Consider the following 17,290-nt stretch of genomic DNA (forward strand, 5'->3'; position numbering starts at 1 on the left):
CAGCAAGTGTACAGTGCGCAGAAAGAACCATATGTCAATAAAAATGAAGCATTTCACTTTGTTCCAGAGATTACAAATATGTTTTATATCAATAAATGCCTATGCTTTAATTGTTGTTAGGATAGAAATTCTGGGTTTCCCTTTGTGAGCACGGGATGTCCGAGACTAAGATGCCCAAACTTCGCAGAATCCTTCGCAAGCAAGAAGCGTTAAATACGTGCGCCGCTTCCAGTCCAAGACAAAACACACACCCTGAAACTTGTAGTCAGCGGCTTCAGTTATAGCTGAGGTCTGTTGCGACTTAATGAGAGCTGAAATGCGGTGCAAGCAGCCATCTTGCCGAAGATGTGAGAGCGCGGTAGGCAGCAGACAGCGCGGCTGGTACCCACCCAGTTTGCAGCGCTCCTGGCGGCGGCCGCCGGCATTCATTGCACATGGTGCCACCCGGGAGGCCTCGGTCGGCACACTAGCCAATATATTCTAGGCACTATAGTGCGACATACGCGTTCGACGTGCATATAGCCATGAGCCTGTATATCGACGTCCGCCGAGCAGGTAGCGTAGATGGAAGTAGAATGGTGGCGAAGGCTGGGCCCAAAAGCGGTTCAGCGGCACCGCAGCATAGCCACAGGTCGGGGGGGCCAACTACTCAGATTAGGAAATTATATTACTACAAATTAAAACGTATCAATCAACATAAAAAGAATAGACATTTTGATAACTTCGTTTGTGCATGAGGTAAAGTATTTTATAAATACATTCTTAACTTTTTTAGAAAAATCTTGAAACACTCTTATCGCCCCAGCCCCTTGATGTTGCATCGGTCAGGAGGCATGGTAGAAGAACAAATGGTAGCGTAACTCCCATAGAAGCCTGCGTGTCGACTCTGAGCGAGGCTTTAGTTTCCCAGCGCCCCCTGCGAACTGTGAGGCACAACAAACACGTGACGTTGCTTGTGACGTCACAGGGACGTACTTTTGGCGGGGAATTTGATCGTCTTTTTACTTATGAACGAAAAACAAGGCCAACAACGACGGAGGCAGAACGATGCTCGGATAAGGCAGAAAAATGAACACCGTAACTGTTCAGCCAACTTGACTTGACATGGATTTCTACAGTCAAGTTTTAAGTTAACTGAAATGTTACGGCATCTTTAACCACCTTGTCATAGCATCGTTCTGCCTCCGTCGTCGTTAGCCTAGTCTTTCGTCGCGCGTCATGTAAACGCATTCTGGGGCTTATTTCTTCGGGCACGTTTGTGAACAAGGGCCTTCAAGTGAATTCGGCAAGCACATGGATAGAATCACATGGCTTGAGGCGTTTCACTAAGGGCATAAATGAGTAAAGCTGTGCTGCATAGAAAGCCAGGCTTTATTAATTCACGATTACTTACATAGACGCTTCACGACAATGAAATCTTTAAGTGTAGGAAAGCGAAAACCGCTCATTCGTCACGGTCTTCATGAAATCCTCGTGATAACAAAATGACTTCAGCGTAGGTCTCCTAACGAGACGCGGTGAGATTATAAAAGGGTAAAAAATCTTGCTAACAAACAAAGTACATATCAGTGTCAAAGAACAACAAAAACAACCGAACGGAATAACTAACGCTAGCGCTAGAACGCCAACCTGTAAGAGCTTAGGTAAGCAATTCAAATTGGGATTACTAGTATGTAGAAGTTAATGCGTCTGAGAAGTCAAAATATCTACGATATAGCTTTGCTCTAATAAATCTCGCCTTGTTCATGATTCCATTATTTTACTCGCGCTTCATTTGCCACTGAGAGGAGTCAATGTGAGGTTACAAATTTACAACTTAAGCATTTAACATGTTCATGAGAAAGATCCCATTGACAATAGGAACATCACGTTCAGCGAACGTTGGTGCGGTAATACGACGCAGTAAGCAGAACACGCAGCAAAGGGAGCGGAACGGAAGGCTTTGAGCAATGCGACACGCATCTTGGGGGCAATAAAATCTCACCTTCACCGTTCAATTAAAACATGCAGCGATACGCCGCTCATGCAGACGTGTATCCGTAAAACAAGCCACCACTTTTGCGACGTGCCTGGGAGGCCGAGCCGAGCCGCCGAGCTGTGACGCAGCATTGTCCCATCGTCCGGAAATGCGCACATGCAGCGGCAATCAGTTTCTCATCGAGCACACACAGTCTTCGCCTTGCTGTAAAGCTCTACCACAACCAGCATAATAAAATACTGACTGTTTGTTACAGATTAACCCACTCTGTACGCATCGCGCAACGATGAACGTTGAACCGGGGCCGATGACGCACCCATCCCGCGGATGAAAAAAGCTTTGATCTGAGCCATCTCTATAATCTGAGCCATATCTGAGCTTTGGGCAACTACGCAGCGGATAATAACTGGCCGAGAGAGGCCGTTAGAAACAAGTTAAAATATTATTAAAAATGTGACACGTTTTTTCTTACGCAAGAAACAAAAACTGCATTCATTCCTGAGCGAGAATATTATGTTTACTTTCTAGTTCTTTGGAGTTCTGGCAGATCTTATTTTCTGTGCGCTAGTAATTTGCCTCACAGTTCGCAGGAGCCCTCATCATCCAGTTGATGCCGCTGGCAGTAGGCAGCTGCACGCGTTTTCTTCCAAGTTGCGCGACCAGTTGTACATTGACCTTGCAGGAGGCGCTGCCAGAGGTAACCAAGGCAACGGAGATAACGAACCTGACGAAGCACGAAACGGTTTCTTATCGCTGTCTGCTGCTCGTCACGAACTGCCGTGGTGCGGGCCTTGGTACGCCCGTGAAAGCGTAATTTAGTTTGCAAGTCTGAAAATGTCCCTTTCGCGAATATTTTGACGTCCTTGCTGGTCGCTGCTCTGTCGCCGTTTGGTGAGATTTAATATTTCCCTGCAGCCGTGTTTTTTGGTTTCGTCCCCTTCGTCGTGCGGGCAGTGCGAAGTCTTTTTACAGCAGTGTATCGCGCTTAACTTTTTATCGCAAGATGAGCCCGCACAAAGTGAGGAAGCGATGTCCTGTGGCACGTTGCGACCGCGTGGGCTCAACCGTCGGTGTCAATTACCGCTTCCTGGCTGACTTTCACCGGTGAGCAGATCTGGAGGTTGCGCATAGACTCAATGTATGCTCTAATGCTCCTGTGTTAAGCACGTTTGTTGATTCTAAAGCTGTCTGGACTGGTGCGACCTTGAAATTGCCTTGAAAACTGCTGTATAATTTCTTCCGTTGAATTTAAACTTGAAGAGTGATCCTATGCTCCACGTATGTTTTGATGCACCTACTAATTCATGACATTTTTATTTCAATTGCAGCTGTCATAGCTTTGTTTTCTGTACATGCATGTTTCATATCTGGTGATGTTTTGTGGCAGTTACTTCAAGCCTTTTCTATGCCTCATCTGTGATCATTGAGATGATTAGTGCGCTTAAACAGCGCTACTGTTCGTGCTGTCATCGACATGCATTTTTATCGTTGTGATTTGTTGCTGTATTTTATTGGTTGATACAATAAACCATGAACATGAAAACCATAATTGTTCACTTGGTACACTCTGTGGCGAACTGGGCACGACTGCCCCGTTGCACCAGTGTTTCTGGACCGCACCTTACTGTGCTGAGGGACAAAGTAAATGGCCAAAGTACTTGCATGACTTGCAGCAGTATTTGTATTATGAATTTGCATGCGTGGTCTCTATTTGGAAGTGTTGCTGCCTTTCTATGCCGCCACCTTTGCCAACCACTTTCATTGTGCTGGAGCAACTGCTTATAAACAAGGGCGTAAACAACAAACTCGAGTTCATTTAGATGGCAAAGGTTGGCGCGCGCTGAAAGGCAACAACCTTCAAAAAATGCAGGCTCGTCAATGCAACGCGGAGGTTTAAAAAAAAAAAAAAAAGTTTATAATTCGCGCCAAAGTGAACGTATGGGTGACGTCATTTGACGTCATGGCCCCCCAATTTTCATTGGTCGCTGGAGCCCATGAGCCGCCATGTTTTGTACGTATGGGCGTCTATGGAGCCTTCGCTACCATAGTACATATACCTTGTAGATGGCAGCGTCTCCGAAGTTGTCACTTGCTCCTTCGTAGTGCCCAGGAGCGAGGGACGGCAGCTTCGAGAGCAAGGTATATATGAAGAGGGCTCATAAGAGTGCCAGGTCAAAAACATAGAGGAGGCTGTGGCCAGGTACGCGCTCTATCATCACAGTGGTTTAAATTTAGCCCGCGCATCAAAATTTCTTGCGCTAAATACGGCAACAGAATTATGTTTTGGGAAAGTTTACACTGATATAGATACTGACATGGACGTCGGCATGACCCCCTGCCTGTTGCCAATAGATTCTTATTCACTGAAACTGCATTGTCAGAACACTTAGTGACATACATTCTAGAAGGCCAAACTCGTGGATGTTTAAATTTTAGGGCTTGTGTTATTAAATTAAGGAAAAAAGTATGGGAGATGGAATAAACCCCGCCCTTTACAGCCCCCTTTACCGATACATTATCACCAGGGTTGATTTGGTTGTTTAATCCGACACAAAAAATTCATAAGAATAGCGATGAATGGACAGCAGAAGACAATTAAGTAGTTCAGTTTGATAGTTAAAATCTTAAAGGTCACTGTATCAAATGCTTTTTGAAGATTATGAAAAGATAGCTAATTTTATTTGAGTTGAACATGCCCATGCTTCTCATTTAGTGAATCAGTATATGCAAAGCATTCCTCATCACCTGGTGGGCCAGCTCATCAAGACACTTACAGTAGTTGCTTAATTGTGGCTGCTTCCTCATTGTATGAAATGATAAACCAACTTGAATTTGAGGCAAAAATTTCTAAGAAAGGAAAAGGTGCGAGTACTGAGTCATCAAAAGTGCCTTAAAATTGAGATACTCGCTTAAAATCAAGAGACTTAGCTGCAGTATATGCAGCCACAGAAGAAACAGAAAAAGGTTTTTGAAATGTCAAAACAAGTGATTTTAATAACACCCCAAAAATTCAGCAAGAGCACTGGGCATTTTTAGAGTGTATGGTTTAAGCAGAATTCATTTTACCCAAATTTAATACTCACCTTGGCTGTTCTGCTAATGCCAAATTTTTCTAAAAAATTGCAAAACTTAGAAGCCCAATATCTTGTACAAAAAAAGCCTAGCCCTGAAGGCTTTTGCTTTCTTTTCTAGAATGCATCCATACCTTCAGTTAGAAATGTTAAAGTATAGAAGCACGATCAAAAGCGACCATTCAGAGCTTCATTGTAACTATCCAAAATATAAGTTATGAACTGCAAAATAAAACGACCCAAGTTTAAGGTCTAATTGTGTTCTTTAAGTTTTGCTCCCAGCTATGCTGGTCCCTGTAGACCTTCCCTCAACTCTTTAAACTGTACTTCAAGACCTAGTAGAAGTAGTATAATAAACTTTATTTGGCTACAAAAATGAGTGCCAAATGAGTGCAACTTGTAGAACCAGAGCCACCTGTCACTTCGACATGGAGGACTCCAGCCAGGTACACCAATTAAAAGGAGGAGAGTCAAGATGAATGGGGGACTGAATGGCAATGGTGCAAAGGAAAAGCTGTGTTCTAGGTTAATGCAAATGAGAGATATAGTTGGGACAAGATGCTTTAGGTGGAAACGGTAAAGAAAGAAACGCACTGGGAGAAGGAGGAAGAAACTTTAATGACACGGAGTATTAGGCACCGAGAATGTCCTGAGTACGGGTCACCAAGGCCAACCAGTCCGTCAGCTGGTGCAATACTAGCCAAGCCCACCAGGTCGGGGAAGAAAAGTGCGGAAAATGAAATGTGCCAGGATGGTGAGAAAATTTGTTCCCATTTTACGTTTGACATGAGATTCCAATGACAGAGGAAAGGAAGAGGTATCAAAAGAAGAATGAGATAATCTCGAAAATGCCTGGAAAGCAGCTTCAATCATCAAACTGACAGGTTGAAAGAAGCCGGGGAACATGGTGTCATCTCAGTTGCTGAAGTAACCTATAAAAAAATGAAAACAAACAGCAAGGAAGCTATGCCTAACACAGCGGACATCATACAACAACAAAATCTGGTTGCAATACCCTATCTGCGCAGCATATCGCATGATTTGAATTGAGTAGGCAAAAAAGTAAACATCAAAGTAGTTTTTACAGCTTCGGAAAAGTTATCGAAGCTTTGTAGGATCACTCAAACTTGCGGTGTGCAGCGACGCACATTTGTACTGTGAAAAACTGCGCCGAAATAAACACACCACAAGAAAGAAGACGGGACAAAGGCGCTTGTCCCGTCTTCTTTCTTGTGGTGTGTTTATTTCGGTGCAGTTTTTCACAGTACAAATATGAACCAACTAGCCCAAGAAACGGTATTAATGCAGTATCTTTCTTCTACAGTGGGCCCTTTCTTTTGTGTTCCGCCTTCTTCTCGAACTAAGGACCTTTTATTGACGCACATCGTGGACGCAACCTGCCAAGCAAGACGGTATGCCTTCTGCATGCACAAGGGGCTCGTTCCCGAAGAAGTAAGTGCTCTCTTTGGTCCTGTAAAACCGTCGTGGGGACATATCAAAAGAATATGTAAACTAATGCGCTCAGGAGCGCCTTTGTCCCGTCTTCTTTCTTATGGTGTGTTTATTTCGGTGCAGTTTTTCACAGTACAAATATGAACCAACTAGCCCAAGAAACGGTATTAAAGCGACGCACATGTAGCATAAAACACCAGACTTTATTTGTACCCTGCAGCACAGGTGTGATGTATGAGATCCCATTAAGCTGTGGGAAACGTTACATTGGACTAACAGGTAGATGCCTCTATGAACGGCTCTGAGAACACAATAATACCTATGAAAAACTTGCAAAAGAAACATCTGCGAAGGAAACGTTGCTTTGCACTGCAGCAGGTGCACAGGTTGTATGCCCTGGGGTCTCGAGGTGTCAGAGACCCCTAAACATATTCGCCTACCACTTCCAGTGCTTCGCTACCTCGTAGTAGTTTGGTGTGCCTGCTTCACTCGCTGATCTCATTTCCCTCACCACAGGCGATTCAAAAGGCTGGGAGTAGGTGCTATATCAAGTGCACAGAACATTTTTCGTAACGAATTCCTCAAATTTGCTTATAAGCAAACATTATGCTCCATGCTTTTCCAGTATATTAAAATTTTATACGTATTAGGCTCGGGTGAGATGCATTACACCTCTTCTACCGGTGTGCTGCCATCGTTTTGACTACACCAACCACATACCCTGTATACAGGACTCATAACAGACCATTGCCCAGCTGCGCTTCTCATAGTCGCTTAACTTGATTTTCTCGGATTGCGGTTCTTGCTGTCAATACCAGTAATGGGCCACAGTGCGGCAAAACCTTGATCAACTAAATTTAATGTCAGAACATCGATGCAGTCGAGTTGGAGCAATTTTGGAGCAGGGAAAGCAGGCTGGAGCAAAATGAAGCAAATGGAGCAGCACTTCCGCCCCTGCATTTAGGATGGATGCAAAGAAAGGAATACTGCAATCAAATTCTAAGTTCAAAAGGCAAGCCACCATGTCAGTGTTATCACTCAGTATCCTAATTTATAAGTTCAACATCACAGGAAAGACAATTGTGCCAAGCTCAAGCTTAACACCGTTCAACATGGTCCAGTTATATATATTCCTGCCAAACATAATCACAGTTCCCATATTGTAAGGAATCTTTATCAACCATGCTTTTATTTATGTGTTTATTGATACCTCAGAGGTCCTAATGCGAGACTTTACAGAAGGAATGGGCTTGTGCACAGTGATAAATGGCTATTGGTATACATGGCTATGATTAGACAGGTTCTTCGATGGCAGTATTGGATCACTGATGAGGGATGATTCCAGTTGTGAACAGTGCTTGCGAAGAATGACTGATGAAATGTAGTTGTGCGGTGAAACGCCACTTTTACGATGACCTGTGCGAGGTGTTCTATACACGGATTAGCCGAGACGACTGCCATGAGGTCTCGTATGAAAAGCTTGTGATAAAGGCAGGGGCATGAAGTACAGCGATGAGAACAGAGACTGTAACAGAGATCATGGCAGAGATGCTGAAGGAGTATTCGAGGGAATGAAACTGGTGGCATGGTTTTGAACAGGCTCATAAGGTTCAGTAAAGTTACAGTAGTGTGGATCAACTATATCATTGGCATATTAAAGTTGTTCCATGGGTAGGTTACGATAGAGGTATCCAACAGTTCTATTAGAGTAATTAGTTACATGGCTTACAAGGCAAGACAACGTTAAGCCATTAGTGAGGTGAACACCAAGGTACTTAAACGAATTCTTTGAAAAAATTGTTCATTTTGTAAGTAGGATGTGTTGTTTTGGCAGTGGTGAGAAGAAATCAAAACAGTCTAAAGCTTCTCAGGGACAGAGGCCACATAGCACTCGCGCCGCGCTCCGACGGCCAAGCGCTTTTCTCACTGCCCCAGTAAAATAAAAAACAAAACAAAAATAAAACGTCGACAGGACACGCAGAAGTGACGTAGTAGCCTCACGTCACTTTTTTGTCACGTGATTGCGCGTTCACGATGTGCAAAAATGCCCTCCCTCTTCCAACCGGGCATAGAGGAGGCTATGAACCGGGTCGCAGCAACGCCGGCCGGCGCGGATTGCGAAAGGGATGGTGAGTACAGACTTTTGCAGTCGGGCTCCCATTGTGTTCTTGTCACCTGCAGCAGCAACTGTTGTCGTAGAGCCGCGACATTTGTGTGGGTGCAACAGGCAAGGCTCAGAACTATCGGTCACCTGTGCTTGAGCTGCGATAAAAATGGCAGGTACATATCCACTTGGCTACATTAAAAGTAGTGACTAACGTTCTTCCTGAAGGAACGACTGTTCATGTCAGTTCTAAATCCCGGATCCTAAGACGTGTGTATCGTGAAAGCTGGCCCCCTGCCGATAATGCTCAATGTATACATATGGCTGGACCTTGTTTGCAACGTTTCTAAAATGTTTTGTTCGTTGTAAAGTTCTGCATGAAATATATGTGTATAACCTTTCTTTTATTTAAAACAGCATTTCGTGCACCAAAATAATCTACTACAGGTCAGTGCTTCATAGATTCAAAATAACAGTTCTCTCACCTTTTAGAACACTGCAGTGCCGTACATTTATGACCTGATTTATCTGCAGCTATGAAAATGACTGCTTTGAAAGGGCTCGTGTTATTGTCATATACCATTCACGTAGACCTGTGTCACTTTGATTTCACAGTTCCTTATTGCACATTTTCTTGACTCCTCCTTCAGTTTAAAGCATCTGAAAAGTTAGTGGCAATACCTAACCATCGCGAACCGCCAAAGCTTATTAGGACGAATAAGTGACTGAACCTCATTTTCAATGAGCAGGGTAAGGGAAAAATACCTATGGCGTTTTTTTTTTTCTTTTTGTACATGCCATTAACCATGCAAATCTGGGTAGGAAATGAGGACATTGTTTTATTTTCTCTCAAATAGTCTGTCAGGTAAAAAAAAAAAAAAATGCACACCTCATTCTCCATTTACCAGAACGCCAGAACTACGAACTAAGAAGAGAAAACATTCTCCTCAACATTGTTTAGTCACAGTGGCTGTTGGCTACATAAAGAGCTGCTGATTTCCTTTCGGTTGTCTGGCCAGTAACTTAATGACAGCTTCTGTTCTGGTAGTCTTGATGCCATTGGCACTATAAGAACTGTCTCGCACTGCTTCGCTGTTTCATCACGTTCCACATGACAGGTACGGTAATGCTGGTAATTCCGCATCCGTTGCTGTAGTCAAGGGTGGCACTGATAAATACGCTCAGTTTTAAGATAGATGTCTCCATAGCTCAGTTGGAAGATCCATGTCTGCACTTTGGACTTGGATGTAGGACAAACTGTTTCTCAGGCACGAATGCAGTTGGTACACAGGCATTACTACCTTTGGCAGCATTGCATTTTGTGTATGAAATGGCATAGTGTGCAGAAGTCCAAAGCATTTTCTGTACAATGTAGCAAATGCTTCACATCTGAAGGACAGTCTGCTGACTTTTTTCAACTATATTTTCTTTGTGGCAGTCGAACGCTCTGCATCCAGGTAAAAAAAGTATACCTAGCTTTAGGGGTAAAAAATTTACATTTTAAAATGTAAATTTTCAAAATAGGAATGTTGCTCTGAACATCTTTGAAACTTGACAGTAAAAGATGATGTAACTGCCCGCTGCCTAGATAGCGGGCAGTAACGAGCTCACCATTAAAATGAAGGTCAGTGATGCAGTGATTCCCAACACACAACCTAAGGGGTATGTACAGCCCCCTTGTTTTTCTAAGTCAGCTCCTTAACGAATGTTTTTTTTTTTTGCACACTACTGAGAATTTTATTAATAGCGCTGGGAGACGAGCATGTATGCAAAGGTTCACATTGTCTTTAGCTGGCTTGTGGTGGAAGAAACTATGACTTCCTCATGAAAGAGAGTACGGCGAGTACAATAACAATCCTAACTTCAAAGCGACAGAGCCATGGTGCAAGCATAACAATCATGCCACAAGATGGAAGCGACGCTATTTGATCCCCACCGGAAGCCTATGCCTTGCTGTTTCACGGCGGCATAAGGCAGTATGTTTGCAGTTGTAAGGATTTTGCAATGTCCCGCACACAATATTGCATCACTGGATGCTCAATGCACCTGCGTGAAGTGCCCACCAGGGGTGAAATTCTACCGTTTATTCCAATAGCAGCAGGAGCACTGGGAATTTCCGTGTGCATTGCATAAAAGGCTGCACGTGTATAGCTTTATGTTGATCTGTTATATCATGGTGCAAAGGTGCACATGTTTTGCAGCATTCATAAGTTTGCTAGTAACCTGAAATGCCATATAGCTTCTCGACACATTTTATGTAGTCCTTGTTCTTTAGTTTCTTTTTTTTTTTTCATAAGTACAACCTCTGCTCTTGTGTAAAGTGTTCATTTTCAATTTCTCATCAATGTCCGAGTCATAAATATTGCTTGTAATATGCGACACATCAACAAAAATAAATATAACAACTGCTTCCCCTCTATAGTCTCGGATACAACTTAAGTCTGCAGTAACTGCCATGCACAATTTCTTCGTCACAGAAAATATTCTGTTTAAGGTCTTTCTGGTTACCTAAATAAGAAGCTAACCATCAGACAAAATTGCCAGCTGAAGAATACTATCAATGCTTCTTGCTTGTTTGGTGTACTTACACATCAAAAACTGATTGTTTACCGTTCAGTGGAGTAACACACATGCCGGGAAACATTCATTGGTCATTGTTAGCAAATGCTGTTTTCTTTAAGTTTATCCTACTTATACCATCCATGTCACGCCCCCAAACCTAGATATTTAAATGAAATCACAACAAAACAAAGTCTACCACCAGTCACAAAAAAAATAAAAAATAAATAGCAGGTGGCCGACACCTGAGCTCCGAGAACTTCTGCTCGCTAAAGAGGCGACATGCCTGCTCCAGGTGGAACCAGACCTTCGTCTATACTTTTGCAAGCACTTCGCGAATTCCCAGGTTTTGACACCTCTTCTCTCCTCTAATGTTAGTTCGTGGGGGAGCCCCTGAAGGTGATTTAAATAAGACGAATAATGTTTCATTACAGCTATAGTTTAAAGCACTCAGTTACTAACTTAAAGATAGCTATTAGTTAAAGAAGGCTGATGATATCTATCACAGCTAAGAAAAACATTTTGCCCATGGCAATGCCACCACCATCCCCAGCTTAGAGAAAATATAAATTCCTGCAAAACAATTATGTTACCATTGTCATCACAGGGAAGGATCTACAGAAATATGCCAGTATTTTTACTCTTCTCCAGCAGCAAACTTCCCCTTATTGTATAGCTAAGCACTGTTAGAAATTTCATATGTTTGTAAGAAAGTAGACAGAATTACAGAAAACACACCCACAGTTGCATTTCTTGAGAAATTGTAATGAAAGGAATGCCTTCGCTCAGTGCCTTGGCTGGGCTGTACACAGCTGAGAGAATTTAATGGGCAGTATGTAAAAAAAAAAAAAAAAGAAAAAAAAAAAGAAAGTAGTAAACTTCGGAGGTTCACTGAAGTTCTGATGCCTGTGGGACTAATGTGCAGCTACTCAATTTTTTTGTTTAAGTTATCAATTAGATATAGAATAGCTTCTCAGCTTTTACATACTTTCAGTTATTTAAGTTTTGCACTGCTGCTTCCCTAAAGGGACACTGCAGACAGTTTCATCCTGCTCATCTAAAAAAAAGCATTATATGGGTTCTTCCAGGTAGGTTGATATTTTTTCGGCAGCAAGAGGTGCATTTATTACTCTGAAAACAATCAAAATGCAACATTTGATTTGCACCTGTGGTGTCATGACCAAAAGAACTACTTGTAGAGTAAAACCCATTCGCAGCACGAATAAAACAACCACAAGAAGGCAATAACGTTTGCTCTCACAGAAATGGCGTAGAACAGTCTGAAACATTGTGGCCTGTAGCACAGCATGGCTGCCCAAGAAGATAGAGTTACGGACTCGGCCGATGGAAGCCCCCAGCGTTACCAACTACCCCCTTCCCCTCTGACCTACAAGACTAGTGGAATAATGGAGTAATTACTCATAAGCATCCACCAAAGCACAGCGATACGGCTGCAAAGGAAAGCTATGCAGCTTGATCAAAACCTCTATGGTTGAAAAAGCTGCATATCTTTTCTTGGGGCAATAGGGCTGCCATCGGGTGGATGGCAATGAGTAATCACTTTTTATTGCAAGTCTGCTTAACCTTGGAGGGTTTCTCTAAGGCATATGAAATGGGCATTAGACGATTTTTTTTTTTTTAAGGGACCACATGTTCAAATTTTTTGTCTGCATGGTCTTGCTTTGTGACTGAACTATGCACAAGTGGAAGTTGATGAAGAAAGTGATGCACAGCATGAGAAAGTGACTGTATAATGCGTGCGATGTCAAGGTGAAGCTATAGCTGGGAGGTCACACCCGAACACTATTCTCGGATGCGCTGGTCAACCACTTCAGCGTTGTATCTAGGAGTGCCCCTTGATTCTTACCGGGACCCAGATCCGTACTGGCATGACCAAGCATCGAGGGCCAAGGAAAAAAGTGATGCGTGGCAAGGAAGGCAGTTGTCCATGTTCTCGCGTGCCGCTATATGTAATCTGTTCCTTACTGCTAAAGTGTGGTACGTGATGAATGTGCTCAGTGCTCCGAGGACAAACATACAAAAACTTCACCGTGTTTTTGCCGTTTTCATTTGGGCGTCGACCTGGGAAAGGACGAGCCGAACAAATTTGTTTCTTTCCGTACAAAAAGGAGGGCTTGGTCTGGCGCATTTATTTTTGCGTCAAGTTGTCTCGCGTTTCATGTACCTTCATGACCAAAATGATGTGTTCCTCAGAACAGTAATCCAAGTTCGGCTTGGTCGACTCCTTCCTGATTTTCTTGTCAGTTCGTGTCTCAATGTAGGTGGTACAGTAAGAGGGTACTTGCGAGAAGTGGTGCTCGCGTACAGATTGCTGCATGTGCGCTTTTCCATGGAGTATTTGTGCAATGTTAAGCGGAAAAAATTGTATGCGGACCTAGTGGACACAATGCTTCCTGTACCGATATACCGTTTGTCGCACTGTCCAGGCCCAGGAGATGATGTACTCAAGAGTTAAGAAGATGCCAATATCACCACCAGTCAAATCCTTTTTCTTTAAACTCCACACTAGCACATTATCAGTCAAAACATGGAAGCCCGCTAAAGGCCTGTTCGTCCCTTGGTCAACAAACTGTTTCTTGTGTAAAAGACCAGAGACAGTAGAACACGTGTTTTTAGACTGTTGGGATGCCATTTTTTTCTGGGATGTGCTTCAGAGAACTTTAAAAAAAGAGCTACCTCTAGATGCATATGGCATACGATTTTTACCTTTTCCTAATACAGAGGAGTTTCCCTTTAATACAATAATGCTCCTGGGCCTCCACAGCTTGTGGAAAACCAGAATGCAGTTTAACAATGCAGATATACAAGTCAATCCTGTACGAGAACATTTCATACACAGTGTTGTGCGGTTCAGGGAAGTGCATATGACACCCCCCGAGCAGCCACAATGGATTCATGTGCTTGACAGTTTGGTAAAACTGAAAGTTTTCACCTGCCGTGTCACGCGAAAGTGTGCTGGCACGTTTTATTGTTCATCGTCTTGTTTTGAATGTCCAAGTCGGCAATAAAGAAAAAAAAAAAAAAAAGAAGCTATGGCTTAGTTGTTTAATGCAGCACCCAGAGAATCTGACCTATGTAGCTTGCCATGGGTTCAAATCACATTCGTAGCCGTGTGCCTTTTATATGCTTTTTATTATGCACCCATCACATGGTGTGTGGCGTCACACTCCGACGACAAGAGAGTGGCTTCAGTGCCTCAGGGCTTCAGACCAGAAATTTGCTTGCAGGCAATTTTTATTTCTGCGCATGCACCATACTGTTGTACATGCACAGACCACAAGGTCACAATTCAGAAAATGTCATGTAGGCATCACAAATTTCTCCAGGAGAGCCCCCTTAATCCTTACGAGATGCAGCTCATGCTGTAAAACACACTTATCATCATTCAGTAGTGAACGGCTGTGTAATCGTGCATTGGAGATCTGCCAGAGTAAACATTAGTAACGTCACCGCGGTTTACTTACAAAAGTGGCCATTGGTGGCTTAGCTGTATTTTAGTTTCCATACTTTTGTAATCATAAAACTTCTACCATAGAAAAAAGCCTGTGTTTCATTATTAGAACACAGTAATTTATTGGCATAGACGAAGTTCATTTTGCCTTCACTATTCCCTTAAGTTGTTCTCATTTGGATGTGGATAGGTCAAGTACAGGCAGATGATATGGGGGGAGGGGAAGAAACCGTAATGACATTCATGGTGAGCTTTATCATATTGATCGTATTTATATGCTGTGAGCAAGAACGTTCTGATGCATTCTAGCAATGCGAGGAGAAAGCTGTCTTATTGAAAGGTTAGGACACAGATTGTGGGAAGGTGTTGCTGAGAGGTTTGTGATGACCAGAGCCTGTTTAATTCATCAGCAAGCCTCACTGCACCATAATTACAATATGACATGAACGGCCAACACTGTTAAGTTGCGCTGACATAATCATGCGTTGTATGCATGCACAGTGTACGTCATTTTTGGTTGCCGAGTGGGCTTACACATATTTTTGATGTGATACCCAAAATGTGAGCTCTTTTTTTTTTTTCCCTTCTCTCATGCAGATTTCCGTGCTTAGGCTACACATGACCACCTCTCTTGCATATGCTCTGGTCGACAGCTGGCAGTGATGCCCATTTAGGTAACTTTTGGGTCGTCGAACATCGGACCTTCACATTTGGATGAATCCACCGTCAACTGGTTACAGGAGAATGATTCTCTCCTTGCTCCTCCAGGAGAGAAACCTAGCACATCTAATCTGACCCCTTTCCTGGCACCTACATGCCCTTTTTTTTTTGACCAAAGGTGTGGCCGTATATATGAAATAGATAATTGAAGCAACAAATAAATCTCGACAATCTGCAAAATATGCTTGCACATTTAATGCCAGTACACTTAACCTAGCGACCACATTTTGTGACATTCTGTGAATTGCAATGCATGTCTGCTAATTATTACGATTGCTGTATGTGCTGTACCAGTGTACCTGGGCAGCTGTTTTCCCTCTTTGTGGTGAAGTTGCCAGTCTTCTGTTGGAGCAAAGATTGTGTTACCTCAGAATATTTGTCACATGCGTCAGTGCATACTTTGCTTGAATGCTTCAGTGCACCCTTTTAAAGGGACAGTGAGGACAACTCCATTGAGTCATTGGTCTCAGTAAATATTTGATTATTTCTCTCATTATGGTTGTGTTGTCTGGCAGGAATTGTGGCATATAGTATTTATTGGTGAGAAAATTTAAATTGGAAGCCTTCCCATGAGTTGATTCATGATGACTTTGCTGAAAAGGATGTGTCACTGCCACATTAGAGTGGCTCACGACACAATATACCTTGCAGTAATCTGCCCCAAAACTTCTGTGTGAAAGCATGCATTTTACTTGCAAAATTGGCCGGTTATGGCAGCATCTTTGTTCTGTTTCTTGGTCTTTCCATCCTTTTAAAACATATGCCTTAAGTGGTCTCTTTAATGGTTTGTGGGGTTCAATGTCCCAAAGCGACTCGTGTGGTTTCTTTAAGATTAGAACACTGTATCTTAGCGATACAGGAAAACTGCTTTCCATCCTCAGTGTCCCTTCAAAGGAACCTGACAATAAAACACAATTCACAATAAGTACTTCAATATGTATTGCCATTTGCCTACTTTTTGCCTGTGGCTACTTGGAGCTTGTTTTACTTCACAAAAGGAGTTTTGTTTAACAAAATAAATACAGTGTAAATTTCACTGGATGACTAATTAACCATATTAATTAACAACTCCCTCTTGTGCAAACTCACTGAACATCTCAAATGTGTTTCTTCAGCACTACATTACTTCTGGGCTGCCATGAATGGCAGCTATGGGATGTGGTTTTTACGGTAGGCAACCACCTTGGCAGGAATGTTGCTTTGTGAGCTGCGTCGATTGGTGTCTGCCCAAGACTTGGACATCACTTAGGAATATACACAGTCAGCTGTGGGACGGTGGACATCGGACCTGTGTTGGCAGTCACTTTTTCAGAATTGCAGCGTTGGAACCAAGGACCACATGGCATTACCTCGGCCTGCATGTATGATAACACAACAAAAGCAGGACATAAGTCCGCCTAACTGACAGGATTAAAATCTCCATGCAGGCCTTGTGCTCAACACATCACTAAAGGCAACAAGCACTGTTTGCCATGTCAGTCATAGCAATGGTTCTAGCGAAACTACTTTCACTGTGTAGTGTTTAATATTTTTAGCAGTGCAAATTTACGCAGTTTTGTTACTCTTGCAATGATTTATGTCCATATACCTTTTTTATCCCATAGCTGCAGTTGGCTATCATGATATATGGAGTATATTGTGACCACCCAAGGGTATTCAATGTCCTGGGAGATGCATGTGTGTATTTTCACATTGCACAACCAATATGCAGTCCGCAATAAATGTTTCGTCTTGCGCTGGCAAGCAGACTGCTTAAATCTTTGAAAATGCAACACATCATTAGCATGATTGTGTGAAACAATATTAAGGGATATCAGTCCATATATTTGCAGCTTTCACAGCTGGCCTTTTTCCCTAAGGCAGAGAAAATAATTACTTGCCAAACTGTTTTTGGTGCATGCTGCAACTGGTCGCAAGGGCAATGACTGGCAAAG

The 17,290-nt window shown here is 42.8% G+C and overlaps 1 protein-coding gene across 2 annotated transcripts; it reads left to right on the forward strand.

The window, feature by feature from the left end:
• Positions 1 to 4,044: 4,044 nt before the first annotated feature.
• LOC146180312 (uncharacterized) lies at positions 4,045 to 16,921 on the forward strand. 2 transcript variants are annotated; one of them, XR_014700969.1, is made up of 3 exons: positions 4,045 to 4,178; positions 6,374 to 6,501; positions 15,234 to 16,921. XR_014700969.1 is itself a non-coding variant. In XM_084579950.1 (3 exons), the coding sequence occupies exons 1-3, from the start codon at positions 5,668 to 5,670 to the stop codon at positions 15,297 to 15,299; spliced, it is 330 nt and encodes a 109-aa protein (XP_084436076.1). In that variant the 5' UTR covers positions 5,146 to 5,667; the 3' UTR covers positions 15,300 to 16,921. The 2 variants fall into 2 exon arrangements, 1 of the variants encoding a protein (XP_084436076.1); XM_084579950.1 differs by lacking the exon at positions 4,045 to 4,178 and adding an exon at positions 5,146 to 5,803.
• Positions 16,922 to 17,290: the final 369 nt, after the last annotated feature.

The sequence above is a fragment of the Amblyomma maculatum genome, chromosome 9 (assembly GCF_055883805.1).
Source record: "Amblyomma maculatum isolate TAMU_Amacu chromosome 9, ASM5588380v1, whole genome shotgun sequence".
Taxonomy (NCBI): domain Eukaryota; kingdom Metazoa; phylum Arthropoda; class Arachnida; order Ixodida; family Ixodidae; genus Amblyomma; species Amblyomma maculatum.

Bases quoted from the DNA above. Each gene is read 5' to 3' on its own strand.
- LOC146180312 (XM_084579950.1), top strand. From the start codon at position 5,668: ATGACACGGAGTATTAGGCACCGAGAATGTCCTGAGTACGGGTCACCA. The intron at 5,804-6,373 runs GTGAGAAAATTT...TTTCTTCTACAG, and splicing joins AAATGAAATGTGCCAGGATG to TGGGCCCTTTCTTTTGTGTT. The intron at 6,502-15,233 runs GTAAGTGCTCTC...TCTCTCATGCAG, and splicing joins AGGGGCTCGTTCCCGAAGAA to ATTTCCGTGCTTAGGCTACA.